The sequence below is a fragment of the Ochotona curzoniae genome, unplaced genomic scaffold (genome assembly GCF_017591425.1).
Source record: "Ochotona curzoniae isolate NIBS_2020 unplaced genomic scaffold, NIBS_Ocur_1.0 scaffold_3890, whole genome shotgun sequence".
In the NCBI taxonomy this organism is placed as follows: Eukaryota; Metazoa; Chordata; class Mammalia; order Lagomorpha; family Ochotonidae; genus Ochotona; species Ochotona curzoniae.
In genome coordinates this window covers 37,399,335-37,424,679 of record NW_024467115.1, presented here as the reverse complement: position 1 = coordinate 37,424,679, position 25,345 = coordinate 37,399,335, and the positions used below count along the sequence as shown (strand labels likewise).

Below are 25,345 nucleotides of genomic sequence, written 5' to 3'. Positions count from 1 at the left end.
GCTTGCAGCAAAGGGAAAGAGCAGCACTCACTCGCGTGCACAACAGTCAGGGATGACACTAAGGCCCACCCAAGCTCCAGATCACACTTTGTAGTAGTTTTGGGTTTGAGAATAAGGAGGGAGTGGTCCAGGAAGGCGAAGAGTGAGGAACACAAGAGTGCAACCCAACAGTGTCTCCTGCAATGGGGTGACAGCCACTGTGGCCCTTGTCCAGCAGGAGGCCGGCGTCAGGAACTGAGGGGAGCTGCACTTGCCGAGACAAGGCTGGTTCTCGCCAAGTGGAAACAGACTGCCTAATGACACCCACAGAGGACATGTGACCAGCAGACTCTGTCCAGCTGGTCGGGGACCCTTCTGGGGCTCCAGGGGCTCCAGGGGTGGAGGAAGTGAGGAGCACGTGGAAGCAGCCAACGGCAGGGCAGCGTGGCTCCCCAGACTGTGAAGGAGTGACGCGCATGCTGGTGACGTCAGACACCAGAGTCAGGAGCAGATGGACCCACCTGGATGAACAGTCCTCTTTGAGTGCAAGAATGCTTCAAGGGAAGCGGCTCAGAACCCTTAGTGGGAACGCATTCCACAACAGCAAGCTTCTAGCAATTTCCAATGCCTGTGCCAGAGCTAAGTGCACATCTACTTGCTTTAACCCTATCAAAAACCATCTATTTCAAATAAGACAGGTAATAATCGGCTAAAACCCAAGCTATTCAGAAGAAAGTAATGAGAAACACACTCCACTTTTCTACCACATTCCAAATTTCCCTGTCCTCTCGGGATACACACTGCTCGGATATTCCTACGAGCGCTGAAATTTAGCTGTGTTTTATTTTTAAAAGAAATTTGTCTTTTTCTTTCTTCCAGAGAGATGTAGTTGCCATTATGAGTAAACTGGGGTGTTCTCCTTCTGTTTCGCTCAGTAAGTAGGTGTGCCTTCCTCCCAGCAGACATTGTTACGCCAACACACTATGCTACATTAAAGTGGCAGAGCATGGAAAGAAAATGTGACATTTTAGGATGGTTTAGGGTGAAATACTGACGGATTTATGGTGAAATACAACACTACAGCAAGGGAAAAATAATGAGGTTCATGATCCCACCAGTAATGTTCACGTTCTTTTCTTTAAAAAAAAATATTTATTTTTATTGCAAAGTCAGATCTAGACAGAGGAGGAGAGACAGAGAGGAAGATCTTCCGTCCGATGATTCACTCCCCAAGTGAGCGCGACGGCTGGAGCTGCACCAATCCGAAGCCAGGAGCCTCCTGCAGGCCTCCCATTCGGGTGCAGGGTCCCACGGCCTTGGGCCGTCCTCAACTGCTTTCCCAGGCCACAAGCAGGGAGCTGGATGGGCGTGGCTGTGGGGATTAGAACTGGTGCCCATATGGGATCCTGGCGTGTTTCAGGCGAGGACCTTAGCCACTAGGCCACTGCACCAGGCCCTAATGTTCACTTTTAAAACAAACACCGCGAAGGAGTCCCGACTTTGAAACCACACACTGATGGCATGAGATCCGCCCTGCTCCCAAGCCGTGCTTACCTTCGGTGTGTTCATCTTCCTTTGGTGTCTGGACGCAGTGCCTCTTGCTTGGCTGACATCTGAGCAACAGCTTTGTGTGCAAACTTAGGATAAAAAGGACCATGTGGGTTAGTTTTCTGCATGATTTGCTTTCTCCGAGAAGCAGGGCTGACGTCCACCCAGATCATCTCACCTGTGGCTCTCTGCTCCCAGGGCACCTTTCCGTCCTCTGGTGCCTTTGACTAAAAACTCCAGCTCTGCACAAGCAGTCGCGTGGAACTGTCCATCAGAGCAGAGAAAGGAAACAGCAAGCTCTGCCTCCTCTTGGTCATGATGGATTTCCGCTCAAAGCCTTTGGGATTCTAGATGGCCTTTCAGCGCCTTTGGCCTCTCTGTGACCCGGGCGAAGGGTACCTCATGCTGACCAGGTGCCCATGTGGACGGTACTTCATTCCAACCAATGCTGTGGGGATGGTGCCCCCTGCCATTAAGGACCCCGTAAGAGACAGCTGTGGAAGTCTGCACCAGAGCTACCTGCAACATCCCACCAAAGCCCACAGGAGTCGGTCTTGTCTAATAGCCAGCACATCATGTGCACTCCAGAGGGCATTACTGTTAGACCAAACACCCTTGTACGTGGGTTCTACCTATCAGCCAGCTCTTGTTACTACAGTGCAACACCTGTGGAAACTAACTGAAAAGAGATGACATCTATTGGGGTGACAGCTTTGGGAGATCACATCCAACACTGGGCAGCCCCACTTACTTTTAGTAAGGGCTTTGAGTAGGCAGTGCCTGCAGAGGGAGGACTGTCTGCACCCAGTGAGGGCTGCGAGTGCCCGCAGAGGGAGGACCATCTGTGCCCAGTGAGGGCTGCAAGTGGGCAGTGCCCACCAAGGGAGGATTATCTGCACCCAGTGAGGGCTGCGCGTGGGCAGTGCCCACCGAGGGAGGACCGTCTGCGCCCAATGAGGGCTATGAGTGGACAGTGCCCGCAGAGGGAGGACCATCTGCGCCCAGTGAGGGCTGCAAGTGGGCAGTGCCTGCAGAGGGAGGACCGTCTGCACCCAGTGAGGGCTGAGTGGGCAGTGCCCACCGAGGGAGGATTATCTGCACCCAGTGAGGGCTGTGAGTGGGCAGTGCCCACCGAGGGAGGATTATCTGCACCCAGTGAGGGCTGCGAGTGGGCAGTGCCCGCAGAGGGAGCCACACAGCTAGGAAGCAGAGAGCAGCTGGTCCCCTACCAGCCTGGGAGAACCACTTTCTGAGGGCACAGCCCCAAAGGCACACAGACCTCTCACTGGACCTAAGCACACCTGGTTTATACTTCCACCCACTTAATGCCATTAATATTTCACTCTAGGGTTTATAGTCATGTACGAGTTGGAGAACCAAACAGTATTAAGACCAGAGCACTTTAACAGGCTAAGAAGTGAATGATCTCTACGTTTTGTTCAATGTTCTACAGCAAGGGCTGGCAAGCAACAGTCTGTGGGCCCAACCTGGACCAACCTGCTCCACACAGAGCCAGCCACACACTGCCCTTGGCTGCTTTTACACCAGCACAGCACAGCCGAGCTGGCTTAACCAGACCACAATGCTCCCAAATAAAAGTATCACCTCTCATCCTGCAGCAAAGGTCTGTGGCCCCACAGAACCTCACGTCGGCAGACAGACACTGCTGCTTCTAGAAAGGAAAAAAAAAACTATCCTTTCCTTTTATATTTTATGTGAAATTTTTTCCTTATTGGAATGCCTTATTTACATTGCGTTCAGATATGATTCTACGGGCCTGGTGGTGTGGCTTAGTGGCTACAGTCCTCACCTTGAACCCCCCGGGACCCCCATATGGGCATCAGTTCTCCACTTCCCAGCGGCTCCACTTCTCATCCAGCTCCCTGCTTGTGGCCTGGAAAAGCAGTCAAGGACGGCCCAAGGCTTTGGGAGCCTGCACCCGTGTGGGATACCCAGAGGAAGTTCCTGGATCCTGGATTCGGATCGGCACAGCATCGGCCGTTGCGCTCACTTGGGGAGTGAATCATCGGACGGAAGATCTTTCTCACTGTCTCTCCTCCTCTCTGTATATCTGACTTTCCAATAAATAAATAAATCTTTAAAAAAAAAGATATAATTCTATTTGTGAACTATTTTAAAAAATGGTCTAGAATGTAAACTTTAAAAAAAAATGTCAAATTATTATGTTTGCCTCCCTACCTTCCATCTTTAGTTTAAAAAAAATTTTTTTGAAAGAGCTGGAGAGATCCTCCATCTGCAGGTTCACATCCCAAATGGCCACAACAGTGAGGACAGGGTCAGGTTGGAGCTAGGAGCCAGGAGCCTCATCGAGAGCTCCCACACGGACGCGGGGACCTGAGCATATTCTCCACCTTCTGCTGCCTTTTCCAGGCCCCATGCAGGGGACGGGGTCAGAAGCCGAGGAGCTGGAAACCAAAAGCAGCATCTGCAAGGGCTGCAGGTGTCACGGGCAATGGCTTTAGAACACTATGTGGGCCCCGCGACCCGTCATCTTGAGAAAAAATGTCTTAGGAGATGAGTAAGTTTACCCCAAAATTATCAACAGAAGGGAACAGTAAAGAACAATATGAGGAAAAGTGGAAACAGAAAAGAAAGCAATTGCATCAATGAAACTGTGAGTTGGTTCTTTGCAAAGACCAGTAAAATTAACTGATCATCTTCAGCCAAAACACGGAAGTAGAAAACACAAATGACCAAAATCAGGAATAAAAGCAGAGATCACTACCAGGGAATAACAAAAATTAAAAATTTTATCTGGAAAGACTGAGCAGCTGCATGTCCACAAACCAGGTAACAACTAAAATAGACAAGCTCCTAGCGAAACTGACTGAAGAAAACAACCTGAACTAGCCTGCAAACATAAAGAGCTGGAGTAACTCACTAAGTCTCCCGCAGTAACAGAGGCAGCTGGTTTCACAGTGAACTCCGCCCAACAGTCAGAGCAGCTGCCACGTTCTGCTAAGTCTAGCGACTGCAACTGGGGGCAGGAGAGGGGAAGGATGCCTGAGCTGCGAAAAATGAAAGAAAATGGACCTCAGATATGGAGGACACTACATCTACTGAAACTATTGAGTGAGTTCAGCAAGACCACGGCTTAACAAATCAATACACAAAAGTCAACTATGTTTACATATACTATAATCGAACACTCTGAAAACTAAGAAAATATTCTCATTCACAGTAGCACGAGAAGGAAAAAAACCACATCAAGTGCAATGGCTGACTGCTACTAAAGAAATCAAAGACCTAAATAAATGGAGACAGCCTGGGTTCACAGGTGGGAAGATTTAAAATGGAGACAGCAATATTACCCAAATGGGAGACTCCACAGAGAAACTGGAAAACGAATTCCAAAATTAATATGGAAACACAAGTAATTAAGAATAACAAAAATAATTAAATGAAAATAAACAATTGTTTTTTGGAAAAAAAAAAGCTGAAGAACTCAAATTTTCATTTTAAAATCTTACTAAAATGGTTAGATAGACTAATGGAACAGACTTAGAGTCTACAAATAAACAATGGCATTTATAGTCATCTGATTGTACACATGGACGCCAAGACAATTTAATGAAGAATCGCTTCTGCATCAAACAATGCTGGGTCAAATGAACACTCACGTACAGAGGGGTGAATGGGAGCCTTATCCGACACCATGAATTTCAAAACTTTGTCATCCGACTTACAAATAAACTTGTCTTTGAATTCTATTTTCCATTTGTTTTTTGAAGTACTCTCCTACATAAAAACTTGTGACTCAATAATAAGATAAATAAACCAATTTTACAGTGGGCAAAAGCAATGGATGGACATGCCACCAAGGATGATATGAGATGTTTCCCATCCAAAAGCCCACCAAAACCACAATGAGTCCACTCCACACCAGAATAGCCACTGCTTTTAAAAAACAGTAAATCAACTCCACAACAACGTGTGGGAAAGGCAGCGCCTGTGTGTTACTGGTGCGAACATGACACGCTGCAACTATTTCAGGAAAAAAGTTTGGAAGCTTCTGGAAATGCTGATATTGAATGTACCATGGGACCCAGTGAAGGGCGTTATGTCCACATGTGGATGTTCAGAGCAGCATTAATAAATGGAAAGCAGAAGCAAGCCAACTGCCCATCAGCCAGGAAACGTGCCAGGCACAGCCGCACAACAGAACAGCCCTCAGCAAGAAGAATGAAGTACCCTTACCCTCTCACACAAGTAAGCCTCGCCACCACAGCAAGTAAAGTCAGGTGCAGAAGACCACATACTGGAACGCTGTCTGTGTGTTTGTATGTTCAGAATAGCCAAAGAGTGGTTCTCAAAGGCCGGGGGTAAGATAGAAAACGACTGCAATTTTGGGGTGAGAGAAAAGTTGTGAGATTGGAATGTCATGATAGTTGTAGGACTACAGCAATAGACTTAAAACCACTACTCAAATCAAATGTCACAGAGGTTCTAACTCACGGAGCTGTGCAGGAGCAGACTGCGGCACAGCGAGCTAAGTTACCACTGGCAATGCCTGCATCCCATATCTGGAGTACGTGGGATAGAGTCCCACCTCTGCTTCTGATCCAGTTCCCTGCCAGTGTGCCTGCGAGGCAGCAGGTCACGGCTCCAGTGCTTGGGTCTCTGCCACCCACGAGGGAGACTCCGACGGAGTTCCTGGCCTCTGGCTCCTGTTAGCCCAGTCTGAGCTGCTGCAGGCATTTGGGGAGTGAACCACCTCTCAGTCTCTCTGTCTCTCAAATACATTCCTCCCCATCCGCCCCCCCCCCAAAAAAGCTGTGTAAAAGAAGTCCTGCCACAAAATTCTAAATGTCTGTGTAAGTCTATCTGTGATTCCGACACTCCTGACACTGATCTCTCAGCTGACTCCTGTGGGAGAAGGCGGGTGCGTAAGTGCCTGCTTGGGAATTGCTGTGCCAGGCTCGGAGCCCAGTACATAAGGGCAAGTCAGCAAGCTTCCAGAAAGATCGCAGGAAAGCTATGAAGAACTGCACACACACACAAACCCAACCAACCTAACAGCTAAAAGGAAAGACAATCCATGATCTTTAATTTGGGGGTACTTTAGGGTGCACGTTTGGAAGGTGTTTGCTCATCAAGAGAACAGAAGTCAGCCGTGTGCATGCAGACCTGGCACCTGTACTTCTCCTTTAAGAACACACGGAGCCCCCAGCATGTGATGACAAAGCTTCCATTCCATTTCATCGGTCATAAAGGTATCAGTGGACAGGAACTTATTCTCAGTGCTGGTCTGCTTCTTCCAGCACTACTCAGCCAGGACACCCCAGCATCTGAAGGACCACAGGCAGTGGCCATCTCAGGCACCCTTGATGGTGAGACGCACCGGCGTGAGGACAGCTGCTCCCCATTAGCCGGGAACCACACAAGCACAGTATGACTGGACTTTCCTAAAATAAACCATTTATTGAAAAAAGAACCTTTTTCTTCAGTTTCATTAATCAGCCTTTTGTGTAACAAACCTGCAGCTTGCCAACAACAACAAAGAGATATGGTTTCACAGTCAGTGCACTCAACAAACAGATTAAAAACAAGCTCTGGGACGCCTGAGAACACTACAGCTTTCTCTGAACCCAGGAAGGTCAAACACACAGGTCTCAGGCACGCGAGAAACGGAGGAGGCAGAAGCAATGGTCCGTGTACAGTAGTAATGGCACTTAACATGCAGCTTCTCGAACCTCGTGGACCCTGCCACGCAGCACACCCACAGGATCAGCAGCAGGAGTGACGCTCGTCACCTGGGCAGTCTTCAGTCTTGCGAGGGAAGAAGGCCTTCACTGCTTTTCCGCTCGGTCTGTGTCGATATCCCGTACAGCAGTAACTGAGGAGCCTCCGGTCCACACCACGGGGCCACAGCCTGCTGCCTCATTCTTCATCTGTGCAAACCTGCGGGAGAGCAGGACAGCGGAGCCCTTACAGCCCCCGAGTCGCCGTGCATGCACAAGGCGTGAGGCCACGGAGGACTCCACCCAGCACCCCCAGTGCCAAGCTGTTGGGGTCCGTGCAGTATATGTGGGGGACATGAAGGGGTGAAGAGTGTTGTTCCATTGCAGGCAGGGCCACAACGAATTTCCTGCTGTACCACAGGGCCCGCCCGGCGGATGTCACTACAACCACCTGAATGCATCTCCACCTTCTTTTGCATGGACACCGGACCACCCTGCGGAAGAACTCTAATCCATCCTGGCATTTGCTACTGCGAGGCTGGCCTTTTGCTCAGCCTGAGCTTGGAGGTCAATGTCTTGCAGAAGGGCCCTTTATCATTCCTACTGTCTTGGCTGTCCCCATTGAGCCTATGCTAATCAAGGGATCTAGATTTAGGCTTTCATTCTTTCCTCATTCTTTAGATTCCCCTTTTCTTTGTGACACAAGATTGAATTGTAGGATAAGAATTGTAGCAGGAACTTCTAGGTATTGTTTCTAGGTAATACTATGGCAGAGTTATCTTTAGAAACACCCACTTGACTGTGACGTACAAAGTCTGGGCCAGAGTTTAACTGATTTTGTATAAACAAAGCAGACAGCTTTTGTGCATCGTCCATTATGATCATGAAATCCTAGTGGTCCGTCTCTTTCTTTCCTCTTTGCGCCTCATCCACGCACCCTTCGCGAGTTCAGAACTCAGCTGGAACAGGACTCCGGCAAGTGGCACCAGGCCAGGGGCAACACGGAAGACCAATGATGGTGCCGTGTCAGGTCAATGTACCTCAACTAAGAAAGCAACTTGGTCATAAATGGCTATTAAGTCATAAATGGCCCTACAGGTACCCTAAGTGGCTGATCCTGTTCCCAGGATCATTCCTCACTCCCACCCCAGCTTGCCTCCTGCAGGGAGCACCCAGAAGGTTCTTCAGAATTCTGGGGTCACCACTCTCCACATGCTGTCTCCAGCAGCACACCCTGGCCTGCCTCCCACAGAAGTTCTGAAGTGGCAGCTCCAAACATCCCAAAACCTACCTGAAGACCCTGAGCGGTGTCCCGGCCACCCCTCCATCACCTGACCGGAAGGACACCTCTCTCCACCCCTCCATCACCTGACTGGAAGGACACCACTCTCCACCCCTCCATCACCTGACTGGAAGGACACCAAGCTCCACCCCTCCATCACCTGACCGGAAGGACACCAAGCTCCACCCCTCCATCACCTGACCGGAAGGACACCAAGCTCCACCCCTCCATCACCTGACCGGAAGGACACCTCTCTCCACCCGACTGCGGGCTTGCCTTGGCACAGTGAACAGGACCTCTGTGCCCTGGTGAGAAGCCACGGAGCAGGGAACCGTTCCTTGCCCACTCCCCTCTCCCACCCCACCAGTTCTTCAGCTAAGGCCGTTCTCCCCCTTCACAACTTGCCATGACTGCTCGCTGCATAAGCACACACTGCGGCCACAGCGCCTTCCTCCACCTGCTCCTGCCTTTCGGCCTCAGCCCCTCTTGGCACTGCCTGCTCCTCCAGCCTCACCCATGCTCCCTCCGCTCCTGCACAGCTTTAGCCCAGCAGGCAGTCTCCCCTTTGCTTCATTCCGTCTGCCATAACCCTTCTCTGCTGCTGACTTGGCCAACCTTCTCACACTGGTCAGGGCCACTCCTGACAGAAAGGTGGCTGCGCACTAACCTTACCATGTGCTACATGTGAAGGCACTTCAAAAAACTTAGGGGAAACCACAATGTAAGAATGTAGCTTCTGGTGCCCAATAATTTGAAACACTAGCATGCTAGGCTTTGTCAGTCCCTACAATTTTCCCATGAACTTTTGGAATACCTTCTTATACCCCATTTCTGATCTTGACACAGTGGTGGTGAATCCTAACCTGTCTTTCCAGAGATGCTCCAGAAAGCCCCTTTAACTCTCAAGCAAACCTCAGACACGGCACCAAAACCAAGCTAGGAGTCCCAGGATGACCACTCTACACATGAAAACACGTGCCCGGCGACCCCCACAGCAGGACGCCTGGTTCCCCTGAACTTCAGTCCGAGTGTTTTACACCTGAGCTTCCAGGTGTTCCGAAGTGCCAGATGTAAACAGCTCGCGCATCGGAACGTGCGGACACCTACCTTGACAAACGAGTGGTCGAGGAGCTGGCTGGCTGTCCATCTCATCTTTGGGTCACTTTCAAGGCAGTGAGAAAGGAAGTCCTTCCCTTCTCGGCTTAGTCTTTCAGGGATGGGTGGTTTATGTCCCATTCCCACTTTATACATAATCTGGAAGTTGTGTTCATACTCATGCCACGGCCTCTATAAAGATTAAAGAGAGACAGGTTTTAGTATTACACTCAATCTCTTTTTAGGCATCTCAAGACAAGTATGTATTAGGCAAGAGTCAGGCAAGCTTACTGCGAGAGCCCAACAGTAGCTGTTTATATTGTAGCTATTCAACTGTCGTCATTAACACAGACACGGGGACAGGTACGGCTGTGTCCTATGAACTTTATTTATGAAACACTGCTAGCCAGCACTGCTTGCCTCTCTCATTCGGGATATGTTTCTAGTTGCAGCATATCCAGAACCCTGCACTATGCAATTAAAAAGTATTCGCTAAATATATCCCATAAGAAATACAGGGACTATATAGGAACACAGTATATATTTGCAAAAAATACTATGAAAATGTAAGTAAAACCCACAAAACCCAACAATTTTCTTACAGGGATGTTTAATAAATACTGAATAGTAAAAATCCAATTCCTGCATAGAAAAAAAGATTCGTAGGGGAGGGAAGCTGGCCTGTGCGGTATCCTAACTCGTGAACATCAGTACTGCTGTGGTGTGTCCTTCTGTGTCCGGACCTGGCCTTGCTTTTACGTGTGTCCTGAAGGAAATGGCAGACACTGTGGGTGAGCTTCCTATTTTAACGCCAAGAAAAATAATATAAGCTGATACATGTTGGGCAGCTGCCAAGGAAAGCTGCTTAATAATTTCGTTAATTTGCTCCTCGAAGTGACAGGTTTCTGGCTTTTCCCCCGTGCATAAACGCCACAGCACAGACACGTACTGTACGTACAAACACACCAGGTACATGTGTGTCAGCATTTGTAGTCTGTCTTTGTACGCCTGTGTAACTGGCCACCAAATCTGCTTCTGCTAGTACATTTTCAGAACTCCAAATTCCCGGGTTGGAGGGCTCTGCACAATCAACATCCTGGTACTGGAAACTGGCCCGCAGCGTAGCCTGTCATTCAAAATCTGTCTCCATAACAAGTCCGCGTTTCCTCACATGCTCTCCAACACTGAGGACTACTCATCTTGGAAAACCCCACTGCACACTAAAGATCAAGTTTCCTGTTCCATGTACATTTCTGATTACTCGTGGAGTCCATTATCTCTTCATGTTCCTTTTTAAGACATCATACTATTTTTTGAGCAATACTGAGTTCACAGAAAGACTAACTGGAAATCAAATTCCCAAACATGCCAGCCTCTGCAATTCCACTGTGATGTACACCCCACACTCCCGTAAGTACTTGTTAGATCAGATAAATCAGCACTGACACATGGCTGCCACCTGCAGTCTGAGTGCGTGGCTGAACACTCCATGGGCTTGGGCAGATGCCAAGTGGCATGTGCCCAGCATCACCATTCCCTACAGAGTAACTCCTTGCTCTCGAGTTCTCCACTTCTGTATCCTCCTTCAGCAACTTCTGGCCAGCTGGGATATTGCACCACCCTGTGGTGCTGCGGCTCCCAGCAGGTCAACTGGCACAGAAGCACCCAGCACCTGGTAGCCTTACACACGGGCACCCTCACCTAGCACCTGGCAGCCTCACACTTGAGCGCCCCCATCCCCAGGCCATGCACACACCATTCTGTGTCTAGGAGTGGCTCCTTTTTATCGCCGAGTACTTTTTTACCTGGTGAGTCTATTTCTTCCTTTACTAGCAGGGGACCTGCTGTCTGCACCCCAGGTTATGAATAAAGCTGCAGTGAAAATTCACGTGCAGGTTTTGATTTGGAGCTAAGTGCCTTCTGTCAGTGCCATGGCTCTCTGCAAGGCCCTATCTTTGTGTCCGAGCATGCTCTGAGCACAAGACCTGCCCAGTGAGCCCCCAGCACCACCCCCTTGCCGCTAGGGGCTTGGCCTACCTTGCCAGTCACCATTTCTATGACGACACAGCCCAGGCTCCAGATGTCCGCGGCACGCCCGTGGCCTTCTCCTTTGGCACGAGTGATGACTTCTGGGGCCATGTATGCTTTAAAAGTCACACACATGGCAAGAGTAATGAGTTACACACATAGCAGCAGATGCCAGAGGAGCAAAGCAATGAATTACTCTCATAAAATGGTCTTTCCCTGAGTCACATTACAGAAAATACAGAAAAGCAGACTCAAGGAACAATTTTTTCAGATAAACTATACTGTAACCCACAAAGAAGGAGGCAGTGTGCTGTGCCGCTGTGTGAAGTGCTTTGAGGACAGGGCAGAGCCGCCCTGACCCTTTAGGGAGCATCTCCCAGCCCGCCATCCTGCAGGGGAGCCAGGGGTGCAGCAGCAGGCCCTGCAGGACTGAACACCACCCATCCCCTGCCTCACGTTGCACTAGCAAGTCCAGGTGCCAAGGCCGACCCGGAAGGCCCTACCTGCTGTCCCCAGTGTGCTGTTCACTTCCCCAGGCATGGTCTGCGCATTGTTTTTAAGCTTCACCGAGCATCCAAAATCTCCCAGTTTGATGAGTCCAGATGATGTAAGGAAGATATTGGCACCTATCAAGAAAGAAGGAGTTGTAACCATAATGTAGGCATTTTAAAGTTTACATGGTAATCAAAAGCTCCAGGAACTTTGCTCATAAAAATGTGTGAAACTTTACTTACAATGCAATCAGTATTCACAGATGCTAATCATAGAAAGCAGATATTTTAATGTCAGTATACACAGCTTTCATCAACAGATTCTGCACTGAAATACCTGGCAAATTCTAATATTAAAAGCTTCAACATTAATAAGCAAGTCACACAAAAAACACGGTTGCTGGTGGCGGTCCCTGAGCACGGGGGCCATGTGCCACTCGTAGTTTGCACACAGGTGCAGGGGCCTGAGGGTCGCAGTTGGGGCCACCTCTGGAGTGACACTTGATCCGAATGAGGCTCCAAGTCCTGTTCAAGTATTTCCACAAGCAGCACACGTGCCCAGTCCGAGCTGCAGCTGACACCGGGACTGGACAGCCTGGCCCTCTGCTCTGTGTGCTGTGCAAGCCGGGCAGCCCAACAACAAGCTCAAGTCGGACAGCTGATCCTCCCTGAAGTGACAGCAGACCAAATCCTGCACTCCATGTGCTCATGGCCGTGCCCCCAGCAGGGTACTCAGGAAAGACACAGGAATGACTGGACTTGGGTGCTCTCAGGGACGCTGCTTCTGCACAGATCCAACAGGAAGACCTCATGGCTTGATGACTGGGAGTGGCAGGGAGACAGCTAGCTGGAACAGACATTTAGCCTAGAGACGAGGATGTCCATTTCCCTCGTCAGAGCTCCTGTGTGCACTTCCCAGCGCCAACTCCTGACTCCACCCTCCTGCCGGTGCAGCTCAGGGAGGCGCTATAATGACTCAAATAACCGGGTTCCTGTAACATGGATACCTGGATTGGCTTCTCTGCTTCTGGCTTCAGTCCAGTCTAGCCTTGGCCACTGCAGGCAGCCGGGGAATAACCACAGGATGGAGGGTTCTCCCTGACTCTATTTCTCTTGAACTAATACGAACAAATGGATGAAAGCCACTTAGGCAACACCGTGTGGCTGGGGGGCAGTCAGCCTACAACACTGGCGAATGCCCGGTGGTTCCGGGTGAGCCACATTACTGAGCAGGAGCCAGGCCTCCCCGAGACCAGAATCAGGCCAGCTCTCAGTCAACGTGCTTGGCTGAACATCAGCCTGCAGCAGCAAGTGAACGCTCCAGAACAGGGCCAAATAGAAACACTTCCCTGCTGTCACTGTCCCCAGGCAAGCTGAACTCAAGGTCAGGTGCAGGGGATGGTGAGAGACTGTCTTGAGACAAGAGCATGCTATCCCTTTATGCAAGGAAGAGTGCTTCTGACCATGCACGGCAGCCAGATTCACCCGAGTCCAGCCATGGGCTCAGGGCTGGTGTGGGTAAACGCTCCACCTGCCTCTACCAGCAAGGCCGCACACGCAGGCTCACACAGGTGCTCCCACTTCATTGTCATCACACTCACACAAACAAAGCCCAGGGAATAGAGATGCTGCTCTGGCCACCAATATCTGGAAGTGCACTGGCCATGCCAGCCAGCCCGCCCGCAGCCAGTTCCCCTGCACGGCCCAAGGCCTGGACCCCCAGTGAGTGACGGGAAGGACGTTTCCGCACAGAGTGGCACGCTGGGTCCAGAGCAGGGGCATACCTTTAATGTCGCGGTGGACTATGCCGTGCTCGTGCAGGACGTTGATGGCCACGGTGATCTGCTTGGCGTACAGCCTGATGACGTGCTCCTGCAGGCCCAGGCGCGACACCTCTTCCAGCGTGCCCTCGTCACAGTACTCCATGAAGATATACATCTCCTCCTGCAGGGGAACCCAGGGCAGCCCTGTCACACACTGAGTGCAAGCCAGAAAGTGCCACTAAGCCACGGGCTGCAGGAATGCTGTCGCCAGTGGCCGCTACATCTGCCCTCCTGGGCACCGACTGCGTCTGCAACTGTCACTTCTCGCTCCTCAGAATAAAGTGCTCTGTGATCTCCTATGGAGACCACAGGGCTGTTCCTACCGACACAGGGGAAGAGCTGACACACGTGCTAACTGACAGCTGATTCCCCTGGTGGCTCCTGCTCTGAAATGACAAGCCCTATCAGCACAAAATCCCACTGCCCTCACTGGCTGCTCTCTCCACAGCGGGGGACGGTGGCTCACCCTGTGCAGCTCCACACCAAAGTACCGGACCAGGTTGGGGTGCTTGATGCCCTCAAAGATCTTGAGTTCGTCGGCTGTCTCCTTGATGGTTTTATGGTCATTGGGCTGAAATCGGATCTGTAAAAGGTGCGATAACAGCTAATGGAATTGTTAAAACAACTGAGAGGGAATCACGAAACACACGGAATGTCCAGGAAGCAAACACTGCAATCCCACACCACGCAGAGGACCAGTCTGAGAGTTCGCACCCTGTTCCGATTTACACACGAGTGAGACCGAGGCACTGGCACTTTGGCACCTGGCTTGTCACACTCAGCAGTGTCTCCAGGCTTATTCATGTGTGCCAAAGGTGACCACAGATTCAACAACGGATTTATTTCAGAACTCCTGGGAGACTACCTTTCAAATGTCTCATGATGGAACATACAGAGCACAGCGCTGGGTTTACTACGCGCTTGAAGGAATCATTCCACATTGCATACACACCCCAAACACTATACTGTTCCTTGAAGACATACAGCACCGGGACTTGTAAGTCACAAACACAAAAGAAAACAAGGCTCACTACCAAGCTGGGGCAAGTGGGAGTAGGAGAGGAGGGTCAGACAGAGAGGAGGCTCTAATGGCTAGGAAGGGGGCACAAGCAAGGGAGGGCAGGGCTGGAGGCTCAGCTGGCTCGCACTGTCCCTGCACACCACTCCCCTCACTCCCAAATATCTAGTGCCTCCTAACGTGGGCTCATTCCCAAGTTGCTCTGCACTCTTCCACTGCAGCAGTCTGAGCAAAGCTATCAGAAGCAGAAGCCTTTCCCCCCAACAGGATGGTACTGTGACTGCCCTCCTACCCCCCACAGGATGGTACTGTGACTGCCCTCCCCTCCACAGGACGGTACCCTGACTGCCTCCTCTGGACTTCCTCCATCTCCCGCTTCACGGCATTTGACACACCTGTGGCTGTTCAAGTTCTCGTGCGTGTCACTGAATTTCCCACACCTCTGCTTTCCATGTGTTTGATGTCAGTGGCGTCTGCCCTTTGGCCTTGTTTAAATGCTGTAAGGCAGAAGTGGCCCGACCACTCGCCAGCTCCCGTGCTTAAGCCGGCTCCATGACCTGACTAGGGGCCACTCACCTCCTTCATGGCCATCAGCTCCCCGGTGTCGACACTGATGCAGGTGTACACTTTTCCATACTGTCCTTCCCCTGTGAACGACAGACAGGTTCCTGCTCGACGCCGTTGAAACCCAGAAGAACATGGTCAGCTGTTCCAGATGTGTACTTAGGAATCCATAATTAGATTTACTACCAAAGCCCCCAACTGTTTTCTAACAATAGAAATCTTACCCAACCTCTCCAATATGCCTTCTCACTAAATTTCTATAAATAGACTATAAGGGACTCTGGTTGATGGCAGAGGAGGAGTGGGCTGAGCCGCCACGGCCCCCCATTTCTAGGCCCCAACACTCCTCAAGAACATCTGAGCAAGGGCTCAAGGCCCCGGCCACAGGAACATGTGTGGCTGTCCCTGTGGCAGGTCCAGGGGCCTGTGGATGCAGACACTGTTCCATCACCTCTCTGGGAAATCAAGCCAAGGGGGCATGTGACTGGACAAGACTAAGAACAACCACCAAAGAACTGACAAAGGACCAGGTGGCCTTCCCTGCCAGTCAGCCTCCTAGAGCTCTGAGCTCTCCGTGGTACAGCTCTCCTGCCCCTGCAGATCTGACCACGGGACAAACAACCGTGCTTCTACGAGGAACGGTCTGCAGCCAACAGCCTCTTCCCTCACACGACCTGCCACTTACTCTGCAAGAAGCAGAGGCAGCTAACTAATGCTTCAGAAAGAAGATAACGCCTCAGCACTATCTGTTCTCAGCCTCATTCCTACTGGGTTCCTGAGTAAGAAAACAAACAGCCAGGAACACACAGGCAAGTGGCAGCCCCTGGAGCTACCCAGCCCAGATACTTGGAGTGCCATCTCCCACTCTTCCTGCAACCTTGCCTTGCGCCACTCTCAGAACATACTTGATAATTCAAATCTGCAAAAACCCTAAGTACCCCTGGGAAAATACTGCAATCTGCCATGCCTGTAAGAAAAAAGAGCCAACAACCTAAGCTTACCCCAAAGGAGAACAGTGGCCACTATATCTCACAGGCTGCAGCCCCTCCAATCCCTTGGGGTCTTACCAATTTTGTTTCCTCTTTGCCACTTGAACGTCACCTTCCTCAAGCCAACATGCATAACATTGTCGTAGGATTTGGGGGTGTCACAAACTTGCCCGATGATATTCTTCCTCCTCATTTCTCGATACCGCTTTTCTTCGAACAATCGCACTGACTTTTGGACGGCTCCCATGGGGCCTTGCTTCGAGGCGGTGTCTGCAGAAGGAGTGGCCAGCTCAGTAGTGGCCCCAGCCACTGACCTCACCCCACTTCCAACAACAGCCGCAGTGACAGAGCAGTACACAGTAGCACCCAGCTACTGCAAGGTTCATCATTACCGAAGTCCTTCGACACAGTGTGAACCATGTGTAGTACAATTTACACAGAACGCTTGAGCTAGTCAGAAAAAAAAAATTTACTGCTGCCCAGACGGGAGCAGGTCAACTGCACTAGCTCCCGCCCTCCTCTCCAATCCTGTCTTCACTTGTCAGAATCATCTCCCAAAACATCAAGTTTGACCATGCTAATTTCCCATGTAAATCTGTTTCTGTTTTCAACTATCTATTAAGCAAAATGCGTAGTCCTTCATGCAAGACGAGACTGCAGAATCTGGATCTGCCTTGTGTGCTGGTTGCCTCTCTGCCTCCCTAGTGCACGTCCTCAGCAGCTGACCCGAGCCTTTGGGTGCGCTTCTGACCTCCCACTCCACTTGCTGGTCGCCCGTTCTCGCCACAGCCCCTTGTGTGGCAGGCAGTCTTACACCACTGAGCTGGGCACATGCTTATCCCTTCTCTGCAAGGGGCCGAGTGGGGCTCTGATGTCAGACTGCCTGGGACCTAACTCGGGCCCCACAGATATTTAAGTGTTCAGCACCACTCAGGTTGACTGACTTCTTTCTCACTATCTTAGATATCATTGCTAAATGAAGATAAGATGACATAATCCTGGGGCTGGAGTGAAAATTTAATGACCTTGGACTTGTATAGCATTTAGCCCGATGTCTGGATCACAGGTTACTCAACAGAGAAGAAGCATTATCACGTGCCAACAGGCTCTGCATGCCCACTGCTCCGACTCGTCTTCCGTGACCTGCCGTCTAAATGCCCTTCACACGCAGATACTGCGAACGCTGCCAGACCCTCGCCCAGGGGGCTGAGGCAGCCTTGTTACACGGCTGATGGCATCACCCAACCTCTACTCCCTGCTCATGCAGAGGTTACTAAGAACTGTCACCCCTGGTTTATACCCTTCTCTGGGACCCCACTTCTCATCCAGTATCCCGATTCGCTACCTAAGAACTTGAATCTTGCAGCAGAAAAAGAAATCCTTGAGAACAAAAATTTCCAAAAATTTGGAATATTTTCATTACAGCTACTTAGCACAATCTTTTTAAGACAAGGATTCCCACTTAGCTTCTCTACTTCGCTAGGTAACACATCCCACCGGATAAGATCATGAACAGCTGTGAGGCCATGGACTCCAAGGTCAAATACTTCCTCCTTTCCACACATCCAAGACTGCTGTGGTTAATACTGCAGTGTGAACTGCAACTCTCCCAAGAGGAACACAGTTCAACAGCTCCTGTGCTTCCTCAAGTGCACAGCGTGCTTTCAAAAACATGATAGAAGCCTGGTGCCCAGGGAGGCCAGTGGTGACACATGTCTGATGGGGTGGAAAGGGGGCATCAACTTCCTGTCGCCAGCCTCAAGCCCAGGAAACCTCCTCAACCTGAACCTGCAAGACAGACCCCATCACTAGCATGTGCACTGTCTTACCACAGGCGGTTCTTACTGCCATTTTCCTTTCCAGACCTCCCTTCGTCCAGCACCTTCCTGTTGATGCTGAGTTGCTGGAACAGCATTCTAACTCATCTCCCGACCTGACCCACATCCAGGCCAGCAGGCAAGTACACTTAACAGGGTCCACCTTATCCCTTCCCTCCACCCCAGCAACAAATCCACACCTTCTGAGCTCGTAAGGGCTACCCAAGGCCTGGTGCAGTAACTTAGCGGCTCAAGTCCTTGCCTGCATGTCCTGGGATCCCATATGGGTGCCAGTTTCTGTCCCAGCTGCCCCACTTCCCATCCAGCTCCCTGCCTGTGATCTGGGAAAGCAGTCAAGGATGACCCAAAACCTTAAGACCCTGCACCCACGTGGGAGACCGGAAGAAGCTCCTGACTCCTGTCTTCAGATAGGCTCAGTTCCAGCCATTGCGGCCACTTGGGAAGTCAATCGGGACGGAAGATCTTCCTCTCTGCCTCTCCTCCTCCCTGTATAACTGACTTTCCAACAGAAATAAATCAATTTTTAAAAAAGAAAAGGGGGGCTATCAAGCAACTCTGGGTGAGGCTTTTAAGGATTCAGCTGCTCACTAAGGGTTGCTCACCCTCTCCTTTTACCCCATCCCCAACTCCGCCTGCATTCACAGCCCACACCATCCAGGGCTGCCCACTGGGCTATGCTACAGTCACGAGGCCGCTAGGTGTTTTTCCCTCAGCTTGCTGGAGACCTGCAAGGGCCAGAACAGTCTCTTCCCTGCAGGAAATCTTCCCTGAATGCTCTGGGGCACGCTCCCAAGAAGCCACACATAAGGACTGTGGTGGGGACAGCACTGAACATGGGCTGTAGTGCTCTGCCATGAACCATGCTGGCCAGGCTATGTGGCCTCTCAGAAGATGCTTCACTATTTTGAAAGGCAAGCAACACCTATTCTTCCTGCTGCTCAAGACTGCTATGGCAAAAATACCCGGAGGCATTTTCTAGATTAAAAAGAGCTAAAACAGAGCTTTTCTATTTGTTCTTTTTGATTACTACCAGTTCCAGATTGTAAGTTCTTTCCTTCAATTTCTTGGCATAAAAATGATTATTTCATGAATCATCACTATATTCCTACCTTGTAAAAATAATTAAATTCAGCTGCTTTAAGAGTAGACTAGTGAGGCTGGTGTGGCAGCACAGGTCATCCCACGTCAGAGAGCCTGGTTTACACTCCCAGCTACACTGCTTCTGCTCCAGCTTCCTGCTTAGGGGCCCACCGGAGGTCACCAGTGATGGCTCGGTGACTCAGCCCTTGCCATCCCTATGGAGAACCTGCATGAACTCAGGGCTCAAGGCCTCAGTCGGGCCTAGTTACAACTGCTGCAGGCATCTGGGGAGCGAGCCAGGAGCTTGGTAGCAGAGTTCTTTCTCTGTCTTTCAAATAAATTAAGTAACTTTTAAAAAATCTCAAATACAATGAAACAAAATACAAATATGAGTAACATTTATGATCCAAGGAGCATTACCTCATCATAAGAAACAAGAAATGTCCAAAAATGTAATAGATGACAGAAATCGATGGCAACGGCAGAAATGAGATTAGCAGATATTAATGCAGAAATCATAACAATTCGGAAGCTACCACCTGCTTTAGCTGAAAGTGGTCACCCTATGCTTCCACATCTCCAGACCCTCACCCCGGGTGCTTACCTTTGGTCTGGCTGATAAGGGTCCGGAGTTCCCAGCTTCTTCGTGCCGACCCACTCGAATCACCCCTAGGGTACGCTGGTTCTGCAAGGAGTGTTTTTTCAGACAAATGAACATTTATGAAATCGCTCTGCTCCTGTGATACGGCAAGGCTAACATGGTGCGAGGCCATGGCTGCCAGCTGCCTGCTGCTCCCAGGAAGATTCTTAACGTGTCTGTTGTGGGCAAGAGAATATGGCTCTACAGTAATTCAAGCCAACTGTGCCAAACCAAGACTCGGCTAGCAGCATCAGAGAACATTAACCGCACTGAACTTTGAGCAGTGACTGGCAAGAGAACTCGCGTAGACCCCAGCTCTCCTGCAGGACAGTCGTAACGGGGCTGCTTCTCACGAAACTTCAGCCCGTCACCAACAAACTTGGATGACACTATTCACAATTTTAAAATGAAAGTTCTCAGCAATGGGAACATCAGGAGTAATTTTTAAAGCAATAGAAGTGGATCTAGAAGATGTAAAGACAGCTCACTGCATTTATACAGCCAACAGCTCAGCACTGCATCCCAGAGCTCGGCTGCTTCCTCTCCACTCCTCAGCGCATTCAGTGGGGACGATGGGCCTGGTCGCAGGGCACCTGCCACCTGCCAACACTCACCATCTCGCTCCTCGGTGGGACTGGAGTGACGACTCAGGGACCTAAACTGCAGCTCTGCAGCTATGGACGCCAAGCGGTCATTTTCAGGGACACTGGAACCCCTGTTTTAATATTTTTAACAATTGAGCTATCAATTCAACAGAAGTCGAAATGAAAGACCCATGAGTCTTCTAGAACTGTGATGCTCCACTGGGGACAATGCTGCCCTCCCCCACCCCACATGGGCAGTGTCTGCAGCCCCTCTAACTATCACAACTTGGGCGAGAGCTGTGGGCATCTGGTGGATGGAAGATCCAGCACAGTGAGCCCACAGCACGAGCTATCCCCCCCCAGAGGCACTGCCCGGGGGGGGGAGTCCCTGTCTGCTAGGAGCATTCCACGTCCACACCTCCGGAGCTAGGACCCAAGACCCAGACTGCCCGCCTCTATAGCACTACATTTGCTAGTAACAACAGACAGGGAAAAAAAGCACTGCTTGTTACTGATATGTGGAAAGCTCCATCATTTAAGCCCAGGAAGAATAAACATGTATTTTGCCAGATCTGGCTAAATTTAAAGTTATCATCCAATTACATTTCTGTCCTTAATTTTATTTAAACTACCAAAACCATTTCATAGCTCAAACTATTTCCAAACTTCATAGTAAGAAAACAGAAGAGAATACTTAGTGATTGCTCCAGAGGCAGCCAAGCAAAGTGCAGCAGAGCAGGAAGCTGAATGTATTAAAGAACCAAGTTAATCAGCTGCCTTTCCAGCAGGAAGTAAGGTGTTGAGCAGCCAGAGTGAACCCATGGAGAGTAAACACTAGCATTAAATAAGGGAAGTGTTAAAACTGTCATTCAAACCATCAAAGAACACAACAAGCAACACTGCATTCGCTTATTAAAAAGTTAGTGTGTATTTTAAATGAATATGGTAGCATTTATGCTCTTTTATTATTATATATTGAATAGGCTGAAGGCAATACGGTCTATTGAATAAAAAGGTGCCCATGAATTATAAAAATGCCTAACCTTCCTTGATTTTCCCTAAAACCCTCAGCTGTGGCACAGTATCTGCTAAATCTGAAGAGAGGGAACACCATGACAGCTAAAAGCTCTGGACATGACTTGATACAAAAGAAACACATGTCACTCCTCGGAACAGCCACAAACTGTGGGGCCCTGGGGATGCCACTCACCACCTCATCTTCCTGACTTCCCAAGAGTTCAACAGCCAACCCTGTGTCCCTCGGGATTCTAGCTGAAGTGACACACCAATGTTGGTAACCAACGTCTGTGATACAGCAACTGGCTTATAAAATTCAAAAACGAACAAGTGGCTCTGGAGCCTGGTGGGAGCCAGGCTCCCTCCAGCAGACAACTGCTAAAATGCTTCTATAAACAGAGATAACAACTTGAGTCCAACGTAGATGTCTCCTAAGTCCAACAAAATCAGTGCGAGCTATTATGGGGCCAAGTGAAAGTGGATTTTGTCTGGGACAGACAGGGCTCTGCACGCACAGTCACAGACCAATGGCTGTGCTGAGAGCGGAGGTTCTCAGCTCCGGGGAGCACCCTCTGGGTCCCGTGAGGAGGGTACCTAAGGCTGCCCCTGCACTGTCTGCGGGACCATGCTCCTTGCACTGCTGCTACGCGTGCTCCTCTGCAGTGCAGAATCCCCAGTCTTCTGTGAACGCGGCCTGCAGCACCGCTGACTGCGTGGAGGTTAACACTCCTGAACATCAAGCACTACACAGGCCCAGATTCAGGACGGACACACACCACATGCTACTCCTGGCAAAGTGTAAGACCAAGTGCACCTAAGGCACACACCGTTAACACAGAACACCTAAGGTCCTAGCTCACGGACTGCCAGAGCGGATGTAATGCTTTCCTCCAGTTCTGCAGCAACCTCAGGTGCACAGACACACAGTGTGCACCGCAGCTGGTCCCCTGCCTGTCCACCTGTGCTTCAGGCAGTCTTTCGCTTTAATTCTATTGCATTTGCAAAAGAGACACTTTCAGTTGCCCAAAGGGATATGCAAATATTTGCCATAAAAGGCTTTATTCATCAAAAGGGTGAGTGGAAATTTCATGCAACATTAACTGTTAATGGTTTTTAGTTGCCTGCTTAAGCTGTGAGAGACTCAACTATCTTTTAAGTTATAGATCTTTATCACTAAAAATTAGAAATATTATTTTAATAAGCAAGACCAGAAATACTTAGATATTTGTCACTGATAACTCTGCAGGTTATCTTCTTGCTAGGCAGTATACTAATATGTTTCCCATGAGCTGAACTCAAGTCCCTTCACGATATGTTTTTGCTCAGTTTGTTCACATTTCAGTCCCTGGACGATCTTGTTGGAAGATGAGAATACTGACAGTGTCCCCTGTACTGAGAGGACGGGACTCGGAGCTCAAAGCATGTCTCCACTGAGTAAATGAGAACTTCATGACATACCCTACCAAGAAGATGACCAGAATGGGACCAGCTCTGTGGTGTCACAGGCGAATCAGATACTTGTTTGAGAACTGGCTGCTCCCTGCTATCACAGCTGAGAGAACAGGAGAACGGTCCAAACTCCTGCCCGCCCCCCACGAAGCAGGACACATGGGTGGAGTTCTGCCTCCTGGCTCGGGCCTGACCCAGCCTTGGGTATTGTAGCCATTTGGGGAGTCAATCAGTGGATGGAAGACCTTTTTCTTGGTCTTTCCATAATTCATCCTTTCAAACAAATCAATCAATCTTACGGGGAAAAAAAAAAGCTACAAGACCTTTCTCCTTTCTTACTTAAAAGGTTTAACTTAGACTTAAATTTTTCTGGAGCTTGCCAAAAGTTGAGGACAGTTCTTTCAAGCAGCCATCTTTCCTCCATGTGATCTACAGACTCTACGAATTCTAATCTGTATTTTCATAAACTGCTTTTCTATTCAGTAACAGGATGTGGTTAGAAAACAGGCCCCCTCAGAAGAGTGCCTCGACACCTGATGTCACCAACTGGAGGCCAACTCTAGAGCACCTGCTCAAGAAAGGGCAGTGACCAGAATGCCCAGACTCCCCTCGTGCACCCCATGATCCTCCTGACAGCCTTTCCCGGGGCTGAGCCCGGCAGAGCCACTGCTCATAGGAAGACCAGCACCAGATCTACTGGTCCTACTTAGTGCCATGGCCAGGGCTGTTTCGAGGACAAGCCTGGTGACCCCGTGACGTGTCTCGAGTAAAGTGGCCGTGGACGGTCACCCAGGGGTGACCAGATGTGGTGCTGCTGGAGGGAGGAGACTACCTGGTATCATGGGCACTGCTGGTGGGTTTGGGCGGTGCACAGTCGCCGCCAGAGGGGCCAAGGCGACTTGTGGCAGCGGTGGCAGCAGCAGGAGCAGCAGCGGGGCCGCCGTGGCTCCGCACCTCCGAAGGCCCGCTCCGGGTGCTAGGACGAGAGGAGAAACTTCAGGAATACAGGTGAGAAAGGGGGTGGACCAGCAAGTGGCTTTGGTTCAAAATAAAATCCTTACCGCAAGGAGGGCGAAACATTTAAAAATATAAAATGCAAACTGTTCTTTGATGGACATTCAGACCAAGGGGCGGGGGACGGTTCTGAAACTTCATAGTAACAGTAGTCCTCACCTCACAGATAGAAGTATGATTTTAAAAGTGAGGACTCTCATCAGCTCAAGACGCAGAAATGCCACCACATTCCAGGCAACAACTGTGAAAGCACCGAGCGGTGTGAGAACCCTTCAGCAGCACACTGCCCTACAGCACACGCACAGGGGCCGAGCCTGGAGAGGCTGGTCCACTACTGAAGGGACAGTCAGCACTGGGCTTTTTCCCCCAACATTTATTATGCACATTGGTGTTTGTTCTGCTAAGGTCATGTTTCAAAGACAGAAAGGGGAAGAACTGATCCAAAGCCAGAAAGCATTTAGTAGCTTGAGGTTACAAATAAGCGGAGAGGCTGGGTTATCTGGAAAGGGACAGGTTTGTTCCCAATGCCACAGCGTTTTCTCCTGGGTTGAAGGTCTCATGGCTGTGGCTCAAAAAAGGGCACGCAAGGGCTCTGCAAGGACCACAAGAAGAAACCCAGAACCAACACTCAGCTCTCAGGGCAAGCACTGAGCATGGGCCTCAGAGGACCCCAGAAGCAGAGGCCTGAGCAGCTCCCAGTACCTGAAGCCCTCCGGCGTCGGGATAATCAGGTGAGGGTTAGGAGGGTCGCTGTGGCACCGAGGCACCTTCACGGGCCGGGGGCTGTTCCGGTGAATGGCTGCCAGGAAGAAGAGCAACACACCGTCAGGGAGGACAGTGAAAGCAGGCCCCTCGCTTAACACTCCCAGTGACCCAAAGAAGCCCAGTCAGGCAAGTAAGGCATTTATTCATACACACAAGATCGTGGGAAATGTTACCTTTTAGCTTAAGAAATCCCTAGCCCCCATTCTATATTCTTCTGTAAGGAAAACACCTTGTAAATCCTAACATGAAACATACAGCATGGATGCTAAATAAAGGTTTCAACTCATTTCAGAGAGAGATGAAAATGTGGTTCGGGGGCACGTGGACAGGACACAAAGGAGAATGGATAGTGCCCTCCCCCAGGACACTTTCTTTTCTCCTTTTACATACTTTAGCAGGAGATAAATTTGGATAAAGGTTAAAATGAAACCCAAAAACA

General features: G+C 50.0%; 1 protein-coding gene across 3 annotated transcripts in view; it reads right to left on the bottom strand.

The window, feature by feature from the left end:
* Positions 1 to 6,949: 6,949 nt before the first annotated feature.
* The window catches only part of MAP3K4 (mitogen-activated protein kinase kinase kinase 4), a 107,954-nt gene continuing 89,558 nt past the window's right edge, over positions 6,950 to 25,345 (bottom strand). For 2 of the 3 annotated variants that reach the window (XM_040965586.1, XM_040965589.1), the window contains exons 16-26: positions 24,844 to 24,940; positions 20,692 to 20,792; positions 20,042 to 20,122; positions 16,598 to 16,789; positions 15,543 to 15,613; positions 14,415 to 14,531; positions 13,910 to 14,069; positions 12,138 to 12,260; positions 11,644 to 11,750; positions 9,619 to 9,798; positions 6,950 to 7,449 (exon numbers count right to left, since the gene is read on the bottom strand). In XM_040965586.1, coding sequence (XP_040821520.1) covers positions 7,429 to 7,449; positions 9,619 to 9,798; positions 11,644 to 11,750; positions 12,138 to 12,260; positions 13,910 to 14,069; positions 14,415 to 14,531; positions 15,543 to 15,613; positions 16,598 to 16,789; positions 20,042 to 20,122; positions 20,692 to 20,792; positions 24,844 to 24,940 — 1,250 coding nt within the window. In that variant the 3' untranslated portion in view covers positions 6,950 to 7,428. Of the gene's footprint in view, positions 7,450 to 9,618; positions 9,799 to 11,643; positions 11,751 to 12,137; positions 12,261 to 13,909; positions 14,070 to 14,414; positions 14,532 to 15,542; positions 15,614 to 16,597; positions 16,790 to 20,041; positions 20,123 to 20,691; positions 20,793 to 23,959; positions 24,104 to 24,843; positions 24,941 to 25,345 lie in introns of all 3 variants that reach the window. The other variant, XM_040965585.1, reaches the window with a different exon arrangement.